Consider the following 22744-nt stretch of genomic DNA (forward strand, 5'->3'; position numbering starts at 1 on the left):
TCCCAGCACCACTTGTTAAAGAGATTGTCTTTTCTCCATTGTATATTCTTGCCTCCTTTGTCCAAGATAAGGTGTCCATAGGTGTGTGGATTTATCTCTGGGCTTTCTATTTTGTTCCATTGATCTATATTTCTGTCTTTGTGCCAGTACCATACTGTTTTGATGACTGTAGCTTTGTAGTATAGTCTGAAGTCAGGCAGGTTGATTCCTCCAGTTCCATTTTTCTTTCTCAAGATTGCTTTGGCTATTTGAGGTTTTTTTGTATTTTCTTACAAATTAATGAAATTATTTGTTCTAGTTCTGTGAAAAAAATACCTTTGGTAGCTTGATAGGGATTGCATTGAATCTATAGATTGCTTTGGGTAGTATTCTCATTTTCACTGTATTGATTCTATGATCCATGAACATGGTATATTTCTCCATATATTTGTGTCATCTTTAATTTCTTTCATCAGTGTTTTATAGTTTTCTATAGATAGGTCTTTTGTTTCTTCAGGTAGATTTATTCCTAAGTATTTATAGATTGCTTTGGTTAGTATACTCATTTTCACTGTATTGATTCTATGATCCATGAGCATGGTATATTTCTCCATCTATTTGTATCATCTTTGATTTCTTTCATCAGTGTTTTATAGTTTTCTATAGATAGGTCTTTTGTTTCTTCAGGTAGATTTATTCCTAAGTATTTTATTCTTTTTTTTGCAATGGTGAATGGAATTGTTTTCTTGATTTCTCTTTCTGTTTTCTCACCATTAATGTATAGGAATGCAAGGAATTTTTTTGTGTTAATTTTATATCCTGCAACTTTCCTATATTCACTGATTAGCTCTAGTAATTTTCTGGTGGTGTCTTTAGGGTTTTCTGTGTAGAGGATCATGTCATCTGCAAACAGTGAGAGTTTTACTTCTTTTCCAATCTGGATTTCTTTTATTTCTTTTTCTTCTCTGATTGCTGTGGCTAAAACTTCCAAAACTATGCTGAATAGTAGTGGTGAGAACAGGCACCCTTGTCTTGTTCCTGACTTTAGGGGAAATGCTTTCAATTTTTCACCATTGAGGGTAATGTTTGCTGTGGGTTTATCATATATGTCTTTTATTATGTTGAGGTATGTTCCTTCTATGCCTGCTTTCCGGAGAGTTTTTTATCATAAATGGATGTTGAATTTTGTCAAAGGCTCTTTCTGCATCTATTGAGATAATCATGTGGTTTTTATCTTTCAATTTGTTAATGTTAACCTTAAATTATTTCTTAACATAAGTTTCATTAGAATTTATTTTGTAGGACTATCACATTATAAAAAAAATCCAACTTACTTACATTTAATTGTTTAACAGATTTTAACACAGTAATGTTCTTAGCAAAATTTTGTTTAGCAACTGTTGTGTCTGATTCTTTGTAACCCCATGGATTGTAGCCTACCAGGCTCCTCTGCCCATGGAATTTTCCAGGCAAGAATACTGGAGTGGGTAGACATTTCCTTCTCCAGGGGAGCTTTCTGAATCAAGGATTGAACCCATGTCTCATGCATTGCAGGCAGACACTTTACCACTCTGCCACCTAGGAAGCCCCCTTAACAAAATTACAGTAAACTATTTTGTCAATATTTGGAATCTTAATTGACGTAGTTTTCTGCAAATTCATTTTTGTGGCGTGTTTCCCTAAATTTGAATAAAATTTTTTTTACTTGTAAGTTTCAAATAATGTATGAATATTCTAAATAGCCTCTACACAGCCTTTTAAGATCTGTGTATTCATATAGATTATAGCTTTAAGTAATATTTAAAGAAATGTTACTTTACTTTTATTTAATGTTAAGTATGCTAGAATTGTCAACTACAGATTGGCACTTGCTTTCTACCTCTACAAGGATTAAATCATGTGCTGCTGTAACTGCTGATTTTCAACAGCCCCTAAAAGAAGTTTAGGGTGGAGAGCAGAAATGAGGTACTTAGTTGTCTGGAGAAAACCAGCAGAACAGGTCTTCAGAAAGTTAGATATTTTCCAGAGCTGATTTTATGAGCCCAGTTCTCCTCATATCTAGAAAAGCACTAAAATCCTTCATGGTGATATCTGCTCCTCATGACTCAGTAACCTTCATGAGACTAGCAGAAACCTGCAAAAAAATATGTGCTTAATTGCATGTACTTTCCTTTCACCAAAATCAAATATATACTGACTTCCCTCCTACTTTTTTGTTACAATTTCTCAGAGCTATCTGAAATGCTGCCTCCAAGGCTATAGTTCTGAGTTTGCCCCAAATAAAACTTGACTCACAACTCTCACATTGTACATTTTTTTAAAGTTGACAGAATATATATTTGTAATATGAAAGAGGCAACCTGACCATATAAACAGTCTTACCTGATATTTGAGCATGTCCACATTATAATACGTAGCCTGGGGTTTTTGTTCCGACACTTTCTTTAGATGAGTCATCAAATTTGGCATGTTTACCCAGAATTCCTTGGCATTGGCATCATTTTGGGTATTATCGCTATTTAATTGGGAAGAAAAACTGATTGAGTAGCATCTTGTGAAAAACACAAAATACAGAAAAAGCATCTTAGCAAATTATCATCTGGTTTCTATCTCAGTCTTTGAGAATTTATACAGACTATATTAACAATAGTAGAGTTGCAGTCCTGAATGGTATTATGTTAATAAATACACATGAAAACGAAAGTGAAAGTGTTAGTCACTCAGTTGTGTGCGACTCTTTGCAACCCATGGACTGTAGCTCACCAGGCTCCTCAAGGCATTCTCCAGGCAAGAATACTGGAGTGGGTTGCCATTTCCTTCTCCAGGGATTCCAGGGGTCAAACCCAGGTCTCCTGCATGCAGGCAGATTCTTTACCATCTGAGCTACCAGGGAAGCCCATAAATACTCATAGTGAGGCATTATTGTATTGCTGTAAATCCCAATGAGTGCCCAGTGATATTAACCAATCATAATGATAACTGGTTGCTTCAAAGACTGAATTATTTATTAACCCAAATTTAAAAGCTCTAATACATCACCACTGCTTCCTCTAAATTAGTCAGTTAATGCAGTCAAGGAGTCATATACATTGATTTTCTTTTGAATTTACTTCAACAGTCGGTTCTCAGAAATTACTGATTTAAATATTTGGCTCTAAGTAAACACGTTCTTGGTCTCCAACTGAGGAGAAAAGTGTGTTACTAAAATTATCATGCTCCCTTTTTAATATTCACAGTAGTTCATCTAAGAGCATCTAAATCATACAAAGTCACCTCACTTACAAGATGATCCTGGAATTTAAATGATAATAACCATGGCAGTTACACTAGAAAGTGCAGTCTTGGCGAATTAAATGAGTTTTGTATCCCTAGGGGAGTTGATAGCTTCCCCTGATGTTTCTTGAAAAATGCCTGCCTCAATGGCAAAAGAATCAGGCAAGACTGTGAAAAGCATTTGCTCATTTCCTGCATAATGAGGAAATTGAGGGCCCAAGTATCTAAGTAACTTACTGACATTTCATTTTCAGAATATCCTGTAGAATAAAATAACAGTAGCTAGAATTTTTTGAGCATCTATTATGTACTAGGCACTCTGTTATGTATGCTATAAACTATTTCACTAATATCTACTGTGCAAAGAAAGAAGGATCTTCTTTTTTAAAGACAAGTGAATGCTATAAAAAGAGAAAATTAGAGAGTAAGAAAACAGAAGGGTGTGATAAAGACAAATTGTCAGTTTCTACGATTCAGCCTCCAGAAACCAAATATAATCAGAGCCTTAAAAATGATCCTGGTCCAGAGTGGTTGTAGGGCCCAAGTATCAGCAAGAACCCTATAGTTCTGTTGTGCCTGATACAGGCTGTTGAGAACAAAGCAAAGTCCTATTACTCTGTACAGGTAGGAAGTGGATAGAAAAGACTCTTGGCCCCTTGTCTTTGCCCCTGGCCAAGTCAAGCTAAGGATGCTGATAAGGGCTATCTAAACTGTTATTATCTAAAACATCCAAGTTATCCAGAGCTGCTTGAGGAGTAGCTATACAAGGAGGCAGGAGACAAAAATAATAGAGGTTCAGCAAAATTAAGTAATTTACTTAAGGTTGAACAGCTAAATAAGTAACAGGGTCAGGATTACAGCCCAGGTCAGTCTTACTGTACTATACCAAAACAGATATGGAATTAATATCCAGCAACATTTTATTTTATTAATGTTAATAAGCTATGGTTTTTCCAGTAGTCATGTACAGATTTGAGAGGTGAACCTAACAGAAGGCTGAGCACAGAAGAATTGATGCTTTTGATCTGTGGTGCTGGAGAAGACTCTTGAGAGCCTGGTGGGCAGCAAAGAGATCTAACAGTCAATCTTAAAGGAAATCAACCCTGAATATTCATTGGAAGGACTGGTGCTGAAGCTGAAGCTCCAACACTTTGGCCACCTGATGTGAAGAGCCAAGTCATTGGAAAAGACCCTAATGCTGAGAAAGATTGAGGGCAAGAGAAGAAGGGGGTTTCAGAGGATGAAATGGTTGGATGGCATCACCAACTCAATGGACATGAGTTTGAGCAAACCCTGGGAGATAGTGAAGGACAGGGAAGCCTGGCATGCTGCAGACCACTGGATTGCAGAGTTGGACACAACTTAGTAACTGAATAAAAACAACAACATGTTATTAAGCTGTGTTAAGTAAATCTGAATAACCGAAAAATCTCAATTATATATTTAACAACACAATAAGCTGAGTCATATGTCTATGATAATTCCTCAGGAAAACTTGCTTTAATAAATAGTCAAGAAAGCTTTGGCAATCCAAAGCTTATACAAAGATGCAATTCTTGAATGCTCAAGAAGTCTTGACAATTCTTTAGACTTGTAATTGGTTTAATAATTGTTCCTAAACATTCTTGGTAAACCAAACCCTTTCATAAGGGAGAAGTAGAAGTAAATTTCAGTTTGGTCCCTGTCATAGGGATTGCAAACCCAAATGTCTCCAGGGACCAAGCTGGTAACCTAAATGTCTTTCAGTAAAGATAATAGAGAGGATTAAGATGACAGATGAAAGGAGCCTTGAGCTGAATTTGAGAATAATGTTGGTTTCCATGCCTTTTAAAAACTAGTTGTGGTAGTAAGGGTGGTAAGCTTCATTGTATAACAAACACCAAACAGGTTGTAGGACTAATGGGTCATCAGTCATAGCCTTGGGCTTCCCCAGTGATTCAGCTGTTAAGAGTTGCCTGCAATGCAGGAGATGCAGGAAATACAGGTTGGATCCCTGGGTGTGGAAGATTCCCTGGAGGAGGAAAGGGCAACCCAATCCCATATCCTTGCCTGGAGAATCCCATGGACAGAGGAGTCTGATGGACTATAATCCATGGGGTCTCAAAGAGCAGAACACGACTGAGCACACATGCAGGCAATCACAGCCCTAACACAATCATCAAATACATTTAATAAAGTCCAAATTAATGAGAGTTTTTGTTTTGTTTAAAAAACAATTTAAGGGTCTATATAATGTTTTGTCAAACAGGAATATTCTCAGACTGATATTTAATTCAATTCATAAGACTGAAGTATTAATATAAATATAAAACTCTGATATATGTATATATCTATATCTATCTATATCTATCTATATCTAAGAACTTGGTAACATATCTGCCTAAAAATGCAACAAAAACTATGACTATCCCTCTGGTGATATTTACAAACAAACTGGTGAAATAGTGGCACACAATTCCTAATTGCAGATGGAGGAACCTAGAAAAATAAAATTAAGTGGCTCAATGTGCACATCAAAAGCACAGAGGGAAACTGAAATAAAAAGTTGTTCATTTCCAATCTTGGCCATTTCATGTTTATCTTTCACTTCATAGGTGAGCATTTCATTTATATTTTTAAGCCTGGAATCAGGTTTACCAGTTAAACCATCATAAAGACCAATGAGAAGGAGGTGATCTTAGGCATCATCTGAAAGACCTGTGACTGTTTTTTCATCACTGGAGTGAAAAAGTCTCATGCAGTCAAGAAAGAGAGTGACTGTATTGGCCCTCAAATTCCAAATAACCTTTAGCTATTTCTTCATAAATATCCAGCTTGATTAATTTCTTTAACTTATAGTTGAATTGTTCATTCATTCAACAAGTACTATTCAAATCCTTATTGGGCACAGAGGAAGATACTGAGGATGTGGTGGCAATCCAATAGATGTGTTCTATTCCCTCATGTCTTTTATATTCCATTGTGGAAGGTGGATAAATGAAGAAAGCAAACAGATATATAATTACTGGTTTTAGTAAGTGTGACAATGGAAAGAATAGGAATCTTGAAAGAGAATAACAAGGTTACATGACTTAGTTTGGGAGTGGGGAGGAGAGTGGGATGGTCAGGCAAGGCTGAGTGGAGCTGAGATCTGAAGGATGAGTAGGAGTCTGGTAGAGAAGAGTGGAAATCGTATTGAAGGCAGAGTAACTGCTACTGCTAAGTCACTTCAGTCGTGTCCGACTCTGTGCGATCCCATAGATGGCAGCCCACCAGGCTTCCCCGTCCTTGGGATTCTCCAGGCAAGGAAAGTGAAAAGTGAAAGTGAAGTCGCTGAGTTGTGTCCGACTCTTAGCGACCCCATGGACTACAGCCTACCAGGCTCCTCCGTCCACCCACTGGAGTGGGTGCCATTGCCTTCTCGAAGGCAGAGTAAACAAGTGTACAAAAAAGTCTGGTGGAGAAGAGTGGAAATGCTATTGAAGGCAGAGTAATCAAGTGTACAAAACTTGGATGTGGGAAAGGACTCAGCCATTCCCAAGACAGGCAGGTATGGCTGCAGCTACAAGGATTCCGAAGAGGATGGTGGGAGATGAGGATAGACAGACAGGCAAGGGTGGATGAATCAGGACCTTGAAGGCAATGTAATGTGAAGCCTCCAGAAGGTTATAAGGGAGGACAACCTGATTTACATCCAAAAAGCTGGCTATTGTGTATAGGAGTGGGGCAAGATTGGAGGCAGAGAGGGGAAGAGGAAAGCACTGGCTGTGGTCCAGGGAAATGATGGTTATCATTTGAATAGAAGTCGTGATAAAGGGAAAAAGTGGTCATTTTAGAGATAGAATTTTAGATGGAATATCAGGACTTGTTGATGGAAAAACTACCAAGAATGTTTCTTTTTGTCTCATCCATTGCCAATAATAAACATGTACAGTGGATCACTTTTAATAGTATGTATGTGTGTAGGTGTTGTGTGAACGTGGATATGCACATATATGACAAAACATCACATTCGGATTTACTAGTAAGTGTGAAATGTATTTATATAAAGAAATTTAGAAAAGCTTCTTTGATGCCACACAGGTACCATTCCATCAAAACAATTACCATTACAGTGTAATGAAATTACATGTCTCACAAAGAGATTTTAAAGCTTATATGAAGAGTAGCTTACAGTTCAGATATCATTTGATTTTTAAAAGATGCCAATATAGTAAATGGATTTTATTCCTTTTATTATGCTTATTTCCCATCATCCTCATCCACTGTCTACCAGTGATAAGCAAAATAGACAATGAATAAATTTTATTATTCTAAATGTCTCTTTAGCCACTTGAGATAGTTGGCCATTAAAAAATATATATATGTATACATATGCATATATGTATACATATATATATACACACAGATATATACAGAGCTCTGGGATTCAATCTATAAACATATCTGAATAACAATAATTTCTCTACAGTGCTTCCCTTTTGCTAAGGTACATCTCTCATCCAAGAATAACATGGTAAGACACCTACATTTTTAAAAAATTTGTGGAAAATATATTTACCAGCAGAGAAGTTGGGGATTTGGCAGGACGTGTTCTAACCTGCTGAAATTTATCACCCGAAAAGTCAGAGCAGCTGGCGATGGATTGTTGGCAAAGTGTCTGGTGATCCCAGCAGGAAAAGACAACACCATTTCTCCAGTAATCTTCACGATACATCTGGCATGTCACAACACGTGAGAGGAAAGAGAGGAAACCCAGGTCAACATGCTGTGAATCAAAGCAGTTGTGAAAAGCAAAGATTTCTGTAATACTATGACATAGCAGAAGAGAGAAAAAGTAAGCTCTTACAATTCACTCTGAATTACTAACTCATTTCTAAGACTTGAGAGCTCAAAGTTTTGTATTAACAGTTACTCCAAAAGGTGACTATTTTGTTGAAGGTGTTTTTGCATTGTTAGAATAAAACAGCTTTTCTTTTCCTGTAGAAAAGTCTTTGTGTTCACCTCACAAATAGAATAATTTATCCTGGTGGTTCTCTCTCTGTTTGATATCTGAATTGTTGGGAGTATATTTGAAGATATTAAACTACACAGTGTTGTCACACTATTCACTGGGATTTATTTTAGCTCTCTAAGTAACACAATTGGTGCCTTCAGTATGTTCTTTTATGGGCTCATGGGGTAAACTTTTTGCTTCTCACTTAATTAGATCTTCATTCCGTTAACTTGTCTATTTGGTTGAAGCTATAAAATCAGTCACATACATAAGTTAATACAGCTGGATGATAATTTGGAAGGAAGAATAATCCTTTTATTTTTTTAAAGCTTTATTTAGCATCACTAAGTATTAGAGAAATGCAAACCAAAACTACAATGAGATATCACATCACACTGATCTGAATGGACATCATCAAAAAATCAACAAACGATAAAGCTTGGAGAGGGTGTGCAGAAAAGGGAACCCTTCTACACTGTTGGGAATCTAAATTGGTACAACCATTATGGAGAATAGTATGGAGGTTCCTTAAAAAACTAAATATAGAACTACCGTCTGATCCAGCAATCCCACTTCTGGGCTTATATTGGGATAAAACCATAATTCAAAAAATACATGCACCCCAATGTTCACTGCAGCACTGTTCACAATAGCCACGACAGGGAAGCAGCCTGAATGTCCATCAACACAGAAGTGAATAAAGAAGATGTGGTACATACATAATAGAATGGGATATTACTCAGCCATAAACAAGAATAAAATAATGCCATTTGCAGCAACATTGGATGGACTTAGAGATTTTCATACTAAGTGAAGTAAGTCAGACAGAGAAAGGTAAATATCACATATCGCTTATAGATGGAATCTAAAAAAAATATGACAAATGAACTTACTTATAGAACAGAAATAAAGTCACAGATGTAGAAAACAAACTTATGGTTACCATGGGGTATGCAGGGGAGGGATAAATTGGGAGGTTGGGATTGACACATACACACAAATCTATGTAAGATAGATGACTAAGGACCTACTGAACAGCACAGGGAACTCTACTCAATACTCTGTAATAATCATATGGGAACAGAATCTAAAAAGGAGTAGATATGTATATAGGCATAGCTGATTCACTTTGCTGTATACCTGAAACTAACACAACATTGTAAATTAATTGTCTTCTAATAAAAATTAAACAAATAAAAAGGGCCTTATTGAAATATAATTGATATACAACTGGCACTTATTTACAGTGTAAAGTTCCATAATTTTTGACATAATGTACATCTGAGAAACGATCACACAATCAAGATAGTCAAGATCCCCACGTCCCTACAAGTTTCATCTTGTGTTTTTGTTTTTCTCTCCTGTACTTTTCCATCCTTTCCTCCTTATCTCTTGGCAATTGCTAATATATTTTCTGACTGTACACATTAGTTTGGACTGTCTAAAATTTTTATATAAACAGAATCAAAAGGTGTGTGATTTTTTTGATCTGGCTTTTTCCACTCGGCATAATTATTTTGAGATTCACTCACATAGTGTGGCAATCAAGAGTTCATGTCTTTTTATTGCTGGGTAGAATATGGATATACCACAGGCAATTTAAAAAAAAATTCCTTTATTGAATAACATTTGAATTCTTTCCATTTTTTTGCCTATTACAAATAAATCTGTGATGAATATGTGTGTACAAGTCTGTCTATGGGCACATGTTCTTATTTCTCTTGGATAAATACGAGTGAGATGATTGGATCACATGGTAGGTTTAACTTTAACTTTTTAAGAAACTGCCAAACTGTTTTCTGAAGTGGAAAACATAGCCAAATATGAGAGTTTTAATTCCCTTACATCCTCACCAACACTTGGTAGGTCTGTCTTTTTAATTTTAGTCATTCTAATAGGTGAGTAATGGTATCTCATTGTTGTTTTAATCTGCATTCCCCTAATGGCTAAGGATGTTAGCATCTTTTCATGTGTTTCTTTGTGATGTATCTACTTGGATGAAGTGTCAGCTCAAACTTTCTGCCAAGTTTATAAACTGAGTTTTCTGTTCTCTTACTGAATTTTTAGAGTTTTTTGTATATTCTAGATACAAATATTTTTAACAGATATATGCTTTGCAAAGATTTTTTCCTAGTCTGGCTTGTTTTTCTTTCTCTTTAGAGTATTAATAACTTTGAAGAAGTTTTTTTTTCAAAGAGCAGACGTTTTTAATTCATCAGTTTATTCTTTTATGGGTTTTAGTTAATTTATTCTTTTGGAATCTTATCTAAGAAATCATAGATAAACCTGAAAGTCACAAAAATTTCACCTATTTTATTCCAGAAATTTTTTATTTTTAGTTTTACATTCAGTGTTGTGATCCATTTTTAGCTAATTTTTGCATATTTTCTGTGAGGTATAGGTCCGAGTTTATTTTCAGTTGTGTGGATGAATATATCTAATCATCCTACTACCATCTGTAGAATTTATCCACTTGACAATTTTGTTAAAATTCAGTTGTCCACATATGTGTGGGTCTATTTCTAAATTCTCTGTTCTGTTGCATTGATCTACTCTGTCCATCTTTATACTAATACCACAACCAATATGTCTTGATACTGTAGCTTTTAAATTGCTGTGAAATCAAGTAACATTATTCTACCAACTTTGGCTTTTTTTTCAAAAATGTTTTGTCTATTTTAGGTCCTTTGTATTTCCACATGAAATTTAGGATCTCTGTCAATTTCTAAATAAAACTCATGGAGTTCCAATTCACCCTCTACTGCCTGCTTTTAGAGAATTAGTTTCGGGCCCTTAAGGTATGTATTTTTTCTTGGCCAACAGGCACTATGTTATGTTTTGTCAGTAGAGGGCACTAGAGAGACATTGCAAAACGAAGCCATTTTTTTTTTCCTCTTCCTCGCTGCAGTGTGCTTGCTAGGCAGGCTCCTTGCAGTGCTCATGGCTTGTCTAGAGCTAGGCTCCTGCAGTGCAGGAGGGATGTGGTGCCCCAGGGTGTGTGTACTGCAATCCCAGTGACACTGGCAGATTCTATAGCGTCTGGCTCCTGAGGTGCCTGTGGCTGGGCTGCCCCATTGCCCAGATGGGTCCGCGGCGCCAGACCCCTTCTTATGCGTACTTTCTCCACTGCCGGCTTCTTCCGAGCCCGGAGCCATTAGCTTCCTCGGGCACCCCCCTCAGCCAGTTTTGCAATGGAGCGTGCCTCAGTGAGACTTCTCCCACGAACATCTGTGAGGCTGGTGGGCTCTCTCTATATCCATGGGCTGGATGCTTCCCAGGAAGTCAGTCGGGACAATCATAGGGCATACTTCACCTCTCAGGGGTGACTGTCCTTTCTCTGAGGTCCCATGTCTTGCAAATTATTGTTTCGTATATTTTGTCCGTTTTGAAGTGTTTTCAGGTAGAAGGGTCAATTGGTTACTCCATCTTGACCAGAAGCAGAAACCTCAAAATGATTCTTCTTCTTTGGGAAATAATAAATATTTATAATGAGTGAACTTCTTTACGACTTTCGGATACGTCTGGGTGACTGACCCTTGCACTGTTCCCTAGTGTACTTTCTAGGGAAACTGAGCTTGGTCAATGAAAACTTGGCTCACACTTGAATATAGGAAACTCTATTTGTCCTATACTGACCTGGTATGCTGTGTACCTGTGACTGATGAGACACAAATGGCTCAGGGGAGATGGTCCTTGGTACACATTCAAAATAGCTTATGTGAAGAACTGCTATAGCCTTGTATGTGCAAAGTTGGGTTTGGGTTAGAGGTGGAGGGGCAGGTAGGTTTCCTAAAGTTACCCTTTTCCCTCTCAGGTATTATCATCTCTAACTCTGAACTGCTCTGAATGAGAGATTTGGTGTCTGGAAGTTTGCCCCTCCATCTCTCCCTGAGAATATTGCTGATCTCCCAGTTTGGTGTCAACTCGGCTGTCTTCCTTCTCTATGTCTTAGGTTCACGAGCCTTGCTTGATTTACTGGTGATGAATTGGTACTAAGCCTGGAATTCCCCTTAAGCTGAGTCTACACAACATTTTCCAACATATGAGACATTAAAAATTTTATTTGACAACTCTAGAAGAAGACAAGAGCTAGCCAGAGCACTTTCAAAATTAGACTGGAGCATCTACCATCCCTCAGTATATTGTTAGCAGCAGCGGCTCGAATGTTTTTTATTTGGTAAGGACTCTGCTCAGTTTCTTTTCCAGGTTCTGCAAAATGAGCTCTACATGGTGTCATGGTAGAGGATAAAGTTTGTTTTTTGAAAGCAAGTCATCAAGAGGAGGGGGTGGTATTTATTAATCCAATAAACATTTATTGACTCATATGTAAGGTGTTTGTTTGAGTGGGAAGGCAATTAAAAAATGAGCAAAACAGCCTCTGTCTTTAAAGGGCTTACAATGTTGGGTGGATGATGAGAGAAGTAGTATAAGCCAATATAATAAGCACCCAGGCTCCTGACCTACATTTTATTTCTGCACTTTATCTCAATTGTCAGAGTCAGATCTTTGATGATTTATTAATTCATTCAATGTCTAAATCATCTGAAATTTTCTATATATAATTAATATTTTCAACCTACACTCACTCGTTAAAGGAAAGTCTTTGTTCAGCAGTAATGACTGTCCTCATCAGTGAGTGATGTGGGTATATTTCATGTTAGTTTAAATCATGGAAATCTGAAATACTGCAATATGGAAATATTAACACATGTACTTTATGAAGTAAATGTGAAATCATACAAATCCCCCAAAATTTGTCTAGAATGACAAAATTTCAAGGTCAACTGGTCAAGTGGCTCATGAATTGGGTTGTCCCTTTTGCCGCAGGCAGCATTATGATAACCGGTCAACAGAAATGCTGGCCAATTTTGGTCAGGAAACATGTGGACTTAATTTATGTGAGGTTGTCAGAAATGTATCCGTTACATAAAATGTCTCTTCTATTGCGCTGATAACTAAACACATGGGTTTCTTTTCAAGCATAGACTTCTGTTCATAGGCTACTTCCCTTCCTTTATTTATCATCCCTTTTCACTGACTTTGGCACTAGGCAAAAACTCCTTTTCATATTTCAAGACTCAGTTCAAAGGCAGATCTTTCCAAAGCCTTCCTTAATATCCTTTTCATTCAGCCCTCTTTAGATTTTCCTTTCTTTAGGTTCCTTGGACAAATGGACAGATTAAAAAAAAAAAAACTATTTTGTAGCACATTATTTTATCTACTACTGTGAAGGCAAGTTCTGTGTCTTAGGTTCTAGGAAGGCAAAGGTGCAAAACATAGAACCCAGTGCAGAGTAGGAACTCAATAAAATGTTTAAAAAATAAATTCATACATTTCCCAATTATATATCAGCCGCCTAATCAATGAACCACACATTATATAATGCATATATAGAATGGGCAGTGAGAAACAGGACAAAGATGACCTTGAGCAAACTTCCTATTTAAGCAAGGAGACAGACACTTGAATATGTAATAGAAATATGGTGATAAGAGAAGGATAGAATACAACTGAGAAACCAAAGGTTTTCCTGGGATTAGAGAATCAGTTCCTACCACCGCTAAGAGTCAGACACGACTGAGCGACTTCACTTTCCCTTTTCACTTTCATGCATTGGAGAAGGAAACGGCAACCCACTCCAGTGTTGCCTGGAGAATCCCAGGGACGGGGGAGCCTGGTGGGCTGCCGTCTATGGGGTCGCACAGAGTAGGACACGACTGAAGCGACTTCGCAGCCGCAGCAGCAGCAACAACCAGGGTTGTTCAAATAGGAGCTAATAACAGGAGATGTGTTTCCCCCAGGTGGCAGCAAAGTCAAGGAATTCTCTGCTTATTAGCTACTGAGAAAGTTTCAGATACCATACCTGTTACAAGGTGTTCTGAATACTCAGAAAGAGTGTAAACCATATTTAAATGGATTATATGTCACAATATAAAATAAAGTAGTATATGTCTCATTTCAATGTGTGGTCTGAAAACAAATGGGAACACCTTTGATACAGGATGAGAGAGAACCACAGGCAAAGCAAACCCACATGATTTTTCTGTATCATTTCTCCATGTGGTGCTGTGTTTGGTTTCAACCTCTACTCCACCTCACTCCATGATCAAACTTATAACTTGAGTTGTTTCCTTGAAAGCGAATGACAAAGTGACAGCAATTAGAATGATTCACTTCTAATTTCATCACAGGAGGTGAAATTAAATTTAGAAGCATGTCACTTCATAATCTGTTCATAAGTTTCAGATCTTATAATTTCAGTGAAATATACTAAACCTCCCATGTACCCACATATAGTATATGCTGCAACTACTTTATAACAATATAATTGAAAAAAGACTCAATATATGCAGTTATCCTTAAAAGACTCAGTTAATTTGGGAGGGGATAGGAAAAGCACTAAAATTCCTTTGATTCAAGTGCCACATCATTGAAACGCCAAGGTCATGGATATCAGGCTCACAGGTACAGACCTCAGTTGTCATAGCGTGCCAGGGAGACTGAAACAAGATGAAGAACCCAGCTTGTATAGGGACAGTTCCACAAGTGACTGGTAGGCTGCTACACCACTTTTTGGGGTTTAAAAAAGATTATTATTAAGGACTTCTTAACCCCATTGTCCCGTATCTATTCTCCTCCTATAATGGACTTTGCATTATATTTATGTGCAAGTCTTATTTTCCATATCAACTGTCTTCACCACCAATACTAGACACCACCACTGTCTAGTACATTGGTGGCCACATAGCAGACATTCTGTAATGTTAAGTGAGTAATTTGACTCAATTTGTTTAGCAACTATGCGTTGGGTACTCCTTGCCAGGTCCTGTTTTAAGTACTGAGGATACAACAATGAACAAAATACTCAAGGTCCCAGTTCTCATGAAGCTTACACTCTAGTGGGAGAAGGGACAGACAGTGAAACTGAAAACATGGAACACATTGATTAAAGTGTTTATTAATGAGAAAACAAGTGAAATGTTAACTATGGAGAAAGAGACAGTGAGGTAGGGAGAAAGGAAGTGTTGACTACAGAGAGGGCTGGAGAGTTTCTGTTTTACACAGATGGACAAGAATGGCCTCTGATATACCTGCTGCAGAATCCTGAAGGAAGGGACGGTGCAAGTCACTCAGATACCTGGGAGAAGATCTCGCTAATGTGGAAGGAGCAGCAGATGCAAAGACCTTGAGATGCAGATGGGATTGGGCTGATGAAAGACAAACAGCCAGGAAGGCAGAGTAGCTAGAGGGGCATGAACAAGCACGAGAGTGACAGAGACAAGATCAGAGGGGTGGCAACTGGAATGGGTCACGAAGGACAAAACTTACACATCATTATGAAGCATTTGGTTTTTACTCTGAACAAATTAGGAAGATTTTGAGCCAAGGGGTGACATGATACATTGAGAACAGATTTTAGGGGGCAGAAGTATCCTTACTACAAATTAGATCTCTCTGAATAAATGAATGAATTAAAGCCAATTAGTAAGTGGACAAAAAAGAATTCATTCTTGTCTGATTCCCAATGTTTTTCACTCCATTATAGATATCTCTCCACAATTTTGACTAGTCATTTTTTGGGGGGTGTGTTTCTACCTGTAATTTAAGGCACCCTGAGTTTTCTAAGGTATAGGTTAGTCAGTAATAAGCAGTCCTTAGAACTGGTGATACAGAAAATAATCTAAATTCTTTATTCAAAGAAGTCCACAGAACAAACACATATTTATGTATATAAAGTATGTATACTAAGCTCATGATGCTTACTTTTCTCTAACAGAGAATGCATACTCTACGATGAACTTTTAATTTCTACTGATGTGTGGTTGTGGCAAATGATCTCTCTGCTTTGAAGATGAAAAAGAAAAGGTATGGAAGAAACCAGAATGCTATAGACTGAATGTTTGTGATGTCCAAAATTTATATATTTAGACCTAAACCCCAGTGTGATGATATTTGGGTGGGGCTGTTGGGAGGTGATTAGGTCATAAGGGTAGGGCCCTCATGAATGAGACTGGTGCCTTTATAAGAGACTCACAAAGCTCCTTAGCCCTTTCCAATCTATAAGATTCCTATGAGCCAGGAAGCAGGCTCTCCTCAGATACTGAATCTGCCAGGGCCTTGATTTTGGACTTTTCAGCCTCCAGAACTTTGAGAAATAAATTTCTGTTATTTATAAGCCACCTAATCTGTTATAGCAACCCAAATGAACTCAGACACCAGAGTTCACAGTGTTTACTTCTCTGCAAAACTCTGGGCCCAGAATAAAACCCAAGTGTTCTTTCAAAGGATATTTAGGGAAGTTGATAGATCCCAGTGGCTAGATAGGAGTAGAGTTACTAACTACATTGGTTTTCCAGCATAATACTGTTAGATTTAGACTAAAAAATACTACTGTTTCAGAAGTGTAAAGAGGATCAACAATTAGTGATATAGATTCTCACTTAAAATATATATAGAGATCCAAGTCCTAACTATCCTTAATATCACTGTTTATAAAATTTTTATAAAACATATAGTACTCTATAGTATATGCACATTTAATTTTTCTTCTGATCTTTAATTCCATGGATACCAAGGTTTTCTAAGCCCTAGTCCTTTCAAGTAAAAAACAAAAAGCAATTCTTTCCTCTCCCAGGTTTGTCCTTTGTTTATCCTTCAAATTCAGACCTGGAATTGCATTAGTCACATACTTCAAAACCAGTTTGACTTAAGTGTTTAGTTTTCAATGTAGACTAACAATCACTTGACCTTTTTTTTTAAATCTGACCTCTTTGTAAAATTAATGAATGCCGTAGACCCTCTATGGACAAATGTGCATGCATACATACACATTAGATATGAAATATAATTTCAAGGGATCCATAGACTTCCTGAACCCCATCCAGGGGACTCCTTACAGAGAGGGGAAGTATCTAATTATATCGCATGTGCATTTAGGTGAAGTCCATTGTCAAGATGTACTGATATAAGTGAAATGAGGCTCACGTAAATAGGGAATGGTACATTTTTATCTAAAATTTTTACTTTGCTGTGATTACAATTTTTTGGCTAGTTTTTCCTTACTTAACAAGGGTTACATATTAATATAATTTATTATCTTACTTGGAGAAGGCAATGGCACCTCACTCCAGAACTCTTGCCTGGAAAATCCCATGGATGGAGGATCCTGGTGGGCCGCAGTCCATGGGGTCGCTAAGAGTCGGACATGACTGAGTGACTTCACTTTCACTTATCACTTTCATGCATTGGAGAAGGACAGGGCAACCCACTCCATGTTCTTGCCTGGAGAATCCCAGGGACGGGGGAGCCTGGTAGGCTGCCGTCTATGGGGTCGCACAGAGTCGGACACGACTGAAGCGACTTAGCAGCATTCTCTTACTAATCTATGTGTTATGGAAAGGTAGTTTTGTTCCAGGTTCTCATTCAAATGCACCATTATTTCAGTTTATAGGTGAGTGACTCTCAGCCAGGAAAGACTAAAACAATAAAGACATGATCTAGACATTTCCTTTTGTGAGATAATACATTTTCTCATTGTTGACAGAGTTGAGTTAGGGTTTCCTGTAACTTACAAAAAAGACTGAATCAGAGATTTCTGGGTAGTAAGATTAGAGTTTGGACCTTTTGGAATATATATATATATATATATATCCTCTTGCCTGTAGCTGTGGGCCTTGGGGGAGCCCCGTGGGGCACTGGCTTCCCCAAGGGCCCCAGCATGAGGAGGGTATATATTTTAAAGAAAGCAGTGAGTTAATATTTATAATTAATTTAATTCTAAGTATGTCACCTCTTATTGCTGACTAGATTTTTTTTTGGTCTTAGGATGTGGAATGAAATAATTATATGTGGAGCGTTCCCCGCTGAATAGCATAGAGTTTGGAGAATGTAGTGGACTAAGCCCCAGGCTTACTTGCTTGGATCTGCTCCTTTGAAGTAGGCATTGACCGTTTCTGTAAATGCTGCTGCAACAGGGAGGGTGTCCTGGGCTCCCATGGTTAGGGGGCTGGGTCCCCTGGAAGAACCTGTATAAGATGAAAAATCTTCACTTAATATGGATTGGAGACAGCCTAGTATATGTGGAACTAAAACCTCATTAAGGGATTATAGGATGAAATCTAATTACTGAAACAAAGTAATGTGCTAAGAACCATAACTGTATATTCAACATAGAGCTCAAGTATTTAAAAGGAAATATTTGGCTGGTTTACAGACAAACACATTTGAAATTAATTCAATTAGGTATTCTACCATAGAAAAAAATCCAAGCATAAGAATAAAGTCATGGGATTTTTCAATGTTTACATAAATCATAAGGCAGTATTTGCATGACAGTTTGTACAGCAGGTAGTTAGTAGAGAAAATTATTAGCTTTCTATTTGAGCATTCACATCATACAATTGCCAATAGACTCAAAGGTGTTGGCATTACTTCATTTTAAAGAGGCAAACAGCTATGGGGCACCATGTTATACATTATCTTTTTCTGCGTTGTTTCCATTTCCAATTACCCTCAGATCAAGTAGACTCAAGTGTGCTTATCCCCAGACATACGCAACCCAAATGTCTACCTTGACTTATCACACACACATCAATGCATCAATTCAAATTATTAAAAATAACAGTAGTGCTCATGTGTACTAAACATCTACTATATACCAAGCACTGCACTGAATATCTGATAAGAATTACTGCATTCAAGCCCCACATCAGCCCAGTGGGAGATAGGCAATATATTCCCATTTTATAGAAAGAAAACTGAAGCTCAAAGAGCTAAGTGATTTGCCCTAATAACATAGTTAAGTGGCAAAACTAAAATTCAAATGTAGATTTGTCCTCCTATAAAGCTCATGTTTTCCCCTATACGGTTTATAATATTCTTTGTTGTTTAGTCGTTCAGTCGTGTCCCACTCTTCTGTGACCTCATGGACTGTAGCCTGCCAGGCTCCTCTGTCCATGGGATTTCCCAGGTAAGCATACTGGAGTGGGTTGCCATCTCCTTCTCCAGGGGATTTCCCGGACCCCAGGAAAGAACCCTTGTCTCCTGCTTGGCAGGTGAATTCTTTACTACTAGTCATCGGGGAAACAGTTTATAATATATAATTTGTCTAAATGAAACATTTTTATATGGTTTTGATGAACCTTGAGGTTTCCAAAAGGACTAAGTTTTAGGATCGCTGCCTTCATTAACAATCTCTGGACACAGTACCAAAGAGAAGAGTTTTAATAAGAACAAAGTATTTAATTATGTCACACATTCACTGCTTCTCCTTCCTATCAAACAAAACACATTTAATTTTCCCCACCTCATCACACAGTACACGTTATGCTTTTTATCTTTAACCTTCAGTAACTGTCATCCTCTTCTCTGATTATGAGAAAATCTACCCTTTGTATATTTCCCTCCTCAATAAAGTTTTCTTTGATAATTCTAGTTCATGCTAGTGTGGGCTTTATATTTTCCTTTGACTTTCAATGTCTTGGATGTGGGCATTGATTCTCAACAAATATTTGCTTATTATCTACTATATGAAATGGCAACCCACTCCAGTATCCTTGCCTGGAAAATCTCATGGACAGAGGAGCCTGGTGAGCTGCAGTCCATGGGGTCGCAAAGAGTCGGACACGACTGAGCGCCTAACACACACACACATCAGGCATTGTTGCAGGTGCTGGGGATTCAAAGATAATTAAACACAATCCTTGTTCTCAAGAATTTTTGTTGTTTGTGAGCCATGCGGTGTGTGGCATTTTGTCATAGAATTCAGAACGGACTGAGACATGCAGCCTGGCCCTGATCTGTTCTTGACACACCTCCTCTCTATCTTTCCAACAACCCTATACTCTAGCTACGTTCACTTCTGGGCACCATAGTTCTTACTATGGGTTTAATCAACAATGCCAGAGAAGGAGAAATAGCAAGATGTGACAAAGAACCCTTTTACCTTAAAGGATCCACAATTTACAATTCTAATTTCTTCACATCCCTATACATTGCAATTAATATGCCCTCTTCTTTTTTACTTTTTTCATTTATTACATAATTTTCCTTATTGCTATCTGGTCTACATATCATTTCCATGGGTATATATTATTCTACAAAAAAACATTCTCCAAATGTTCGGCCACTTCTAGGTAGAAATTATTTTAAATCCATCTTTGTATAATTGGTCTTTTTCTTTCAATTATTTTCTTAAGATGTAATTTTATTATTACAAAGTGGGACAACTAAATCATAAGGCAGATAAATTTTTGATTACTAAGAATGACAGATTATTTTACATAAAGATTATACTCAATGAAAATGCTATCAATTATAAATGAATGCTTCTGTTTCCCTGCAGTACCTTAGAAAGTCTTTGTTAATTTGACTATTGGAAAACTGGGCTAAAACTAGGAGAATGTCTAAGATGCTGAAAAATTCAAACCTCATGGTCTAAGATGACCAAAATGGGCCTCGAAACTATTTTCGAATATCTGAAATGATATTACCAGACAGTGACTCTGGGGCCAGAGTTCATGGCCATGTATCTGCAAGTTAATAGCTTTGTGACCTTGGGCAAGTCAATTATCTTTAGGTTTCTCAACCATAAAATGAAGGCAATATATTACATAATCTTTGTGTAGTAGGATTCTATAATTTTGTTTTAGGAATATAAGGAGTTTTAAACAGAAAGAACAATTTTCTCACACAGAAATTAACTGATTTGAAAAGAGTATCCCTTCATGGTGTTTTGAATGAATATGCCAAATATTTACGGAGCCTTTACTATGTGTAAGGTATTTTTACATATTTTTTTACACGTTTGGAGACACAAATATGCAAACTTCCAGAAAATAAGATATAAGCATTTCTAAAAACTAGTTAACAGTAACATATGCAAGTAAAAGCTTAAGACAATAGTTCAAGTGACAGAACTGTGAAGTTTTTTCACTGCAAAATTAATTGCCCAATGAGCGAACAGGAAATGTTGCTCCTTGATTTAAACGCTGCTAGGGCTCTGGAATCTTATAGACATGGGTGTGAACCCCAGTTCCTCCACTTACAATCTATATGACAAGGAATAAGATATTTAATCTGCAACTTGGTTTCCTCATTTTTAAAATAAAATAGATAATAATATCTATTTTGAAGGCTTGTCAGCCAGTTCAGTTGCTCAGTTGTGTCTGACTCTTTGAGAGCCCATGGATTGCATCACACCAGGCTTCCCTGTCCATCACCAACTCCCAGAACTTGCTCAAACTCCTGTCCATTGAATTGGTGATGCCATCCAACCATCTCATCCTCTCTCATCCCCTTCTCCTCCTGCCTTCAATCTTTTCCAGGATCAGGGTCTTTTCCAATGAGTTGGCTCTTCACATCAGGTGGCCAAAGTATTGGAGTTTCAGCTTCAGCATCAGTCCTTCCAATGAATATTCAGGGTTGATTTTCTTTAGAATTGACTGGTTTGATCTCCTTGGAGTCCAAGGGAGTCTCAAGAGTCTTCTCCAACACCACAGTTCAAAAACATCTTGTGGTGGACATCAAATGGGATAAAATTTGTGAAATCTTTAGAATGGTATTGCTGACTTAAAAAATGCACACACACAAAAAATTGAGAGTTATAAGTTTTATTTAGGGGCAAAATGAGGACATTTCTCTGAACTATCAGAGCATTTCAGATAGCTCTGAGGAACTGCTCCAAATAGGTAAGGGAATGGCCAGAATATATGTGGTTTTGGTGAAAGGGGAATACATGCAAGCAAACTCATATTTTTTTTTTGCAGAAGGTTTCTGCTAGTCTGGAGGAGCAGATGTCACCATGAAGGATTTTAGTGCTTTTCTAGATATGAGGAGATACAAGAATTGGCTCACAAAATAAAAGAATTGGTTCATAAAATATCTATCTGAAGACCTGTTCCGGCAGTTTTTCCCGGAGCACAGCGTGCCTCAGCTCTCCACCCTGAACTCCTTTCAGGGGGTGTTGAAAGTCAGCAAATGCAGCAGCACATAATTTACTCCTTGTAGAAGTAGATGGCAAGTGCCAATTTGTAGTTGACAGTATGTACTGGAAAAACATCTTGTTTTTGTTGCTGTTATTTTGTCAGGGTGAGCTTTACTAACTTTGTTGAATTACAGTTGACTCTGAATTTGAGTAGCTTTTGAGGCAGAGAATGAAGGGAGATGATATCACAAATGGTATTCTTCACTGAGCAAGGAGATAGACCAAAATTTTCAAATTCCTTCCAACTCTAAATTTCTCGTATGACAAGAACAGTGAATTCTATCATGCATGTTTAATTTTTTGTGTATTACATGGTGGCTATCATCTGTTCAAGTTACTTGATATAATGCTTGGACTAACAGGAGATGAAAGTTGGTTGAAAGCATGTTTATCTTTTGATTCATTTGAATGTGAGTTCCTGCACAAGTAGGCATTGTGCTAGATGCTGAGAAATTCACAGAAATGTCTGAGATGTACCTACCCTTCCCTTCATGGAGCTTACTGTATAGAAGAGGACTGTAATATTAGACATG

At 37.4% G+C, this 22744-nt stretch overlaps 1 protein-coding gene across 1 annotated transcript in view; it reads right to left on the reverse strand.

Moving 5' to 3' along the window:
- SGIP1 (SH3GL interacting endocytic adaptor 1) overlaps positions 1 to 22744 on the reverse strand; it is a 236717-nt gene that overhangs the window by 13216 nt on the left and 200757 nt on the right. The window contains exons 19-21 of the mRNA XM_055585555.1: positions 18141 to 18252; positions 7793 to 7948; positions 2362 to 2494 (exon numbers count right to left, since the gene is read on the reverse strand). Coding sequence (XP_055441530.1) covers positions 2362 to 2494; positions 7793 to 7948; positions 18141 to 18252 — 401 coding nt within the window. The remainder of the gene's footprint in view (positions 1 to 2361; positions 2495 to 7792; positions 7949 to 18140; positions 18253 to 22744) is intronic.

This window comes from Bubalus kerabau, chromosome 6, assembly GCF_029407905.1.
Source record: "Bubalus kerabau isolate K-KA32 ecotype Philippines breed swamp buffalo chromosome 6, PCC_UOA_SB_1v2, whole genome shotgun sequence".
Lineage (NCBI taxonomy): Eukaryota > Metazoa > Chordata > Mammalia > Artiodactyla > Bovidae > Bubalus > Bubalus kerabau.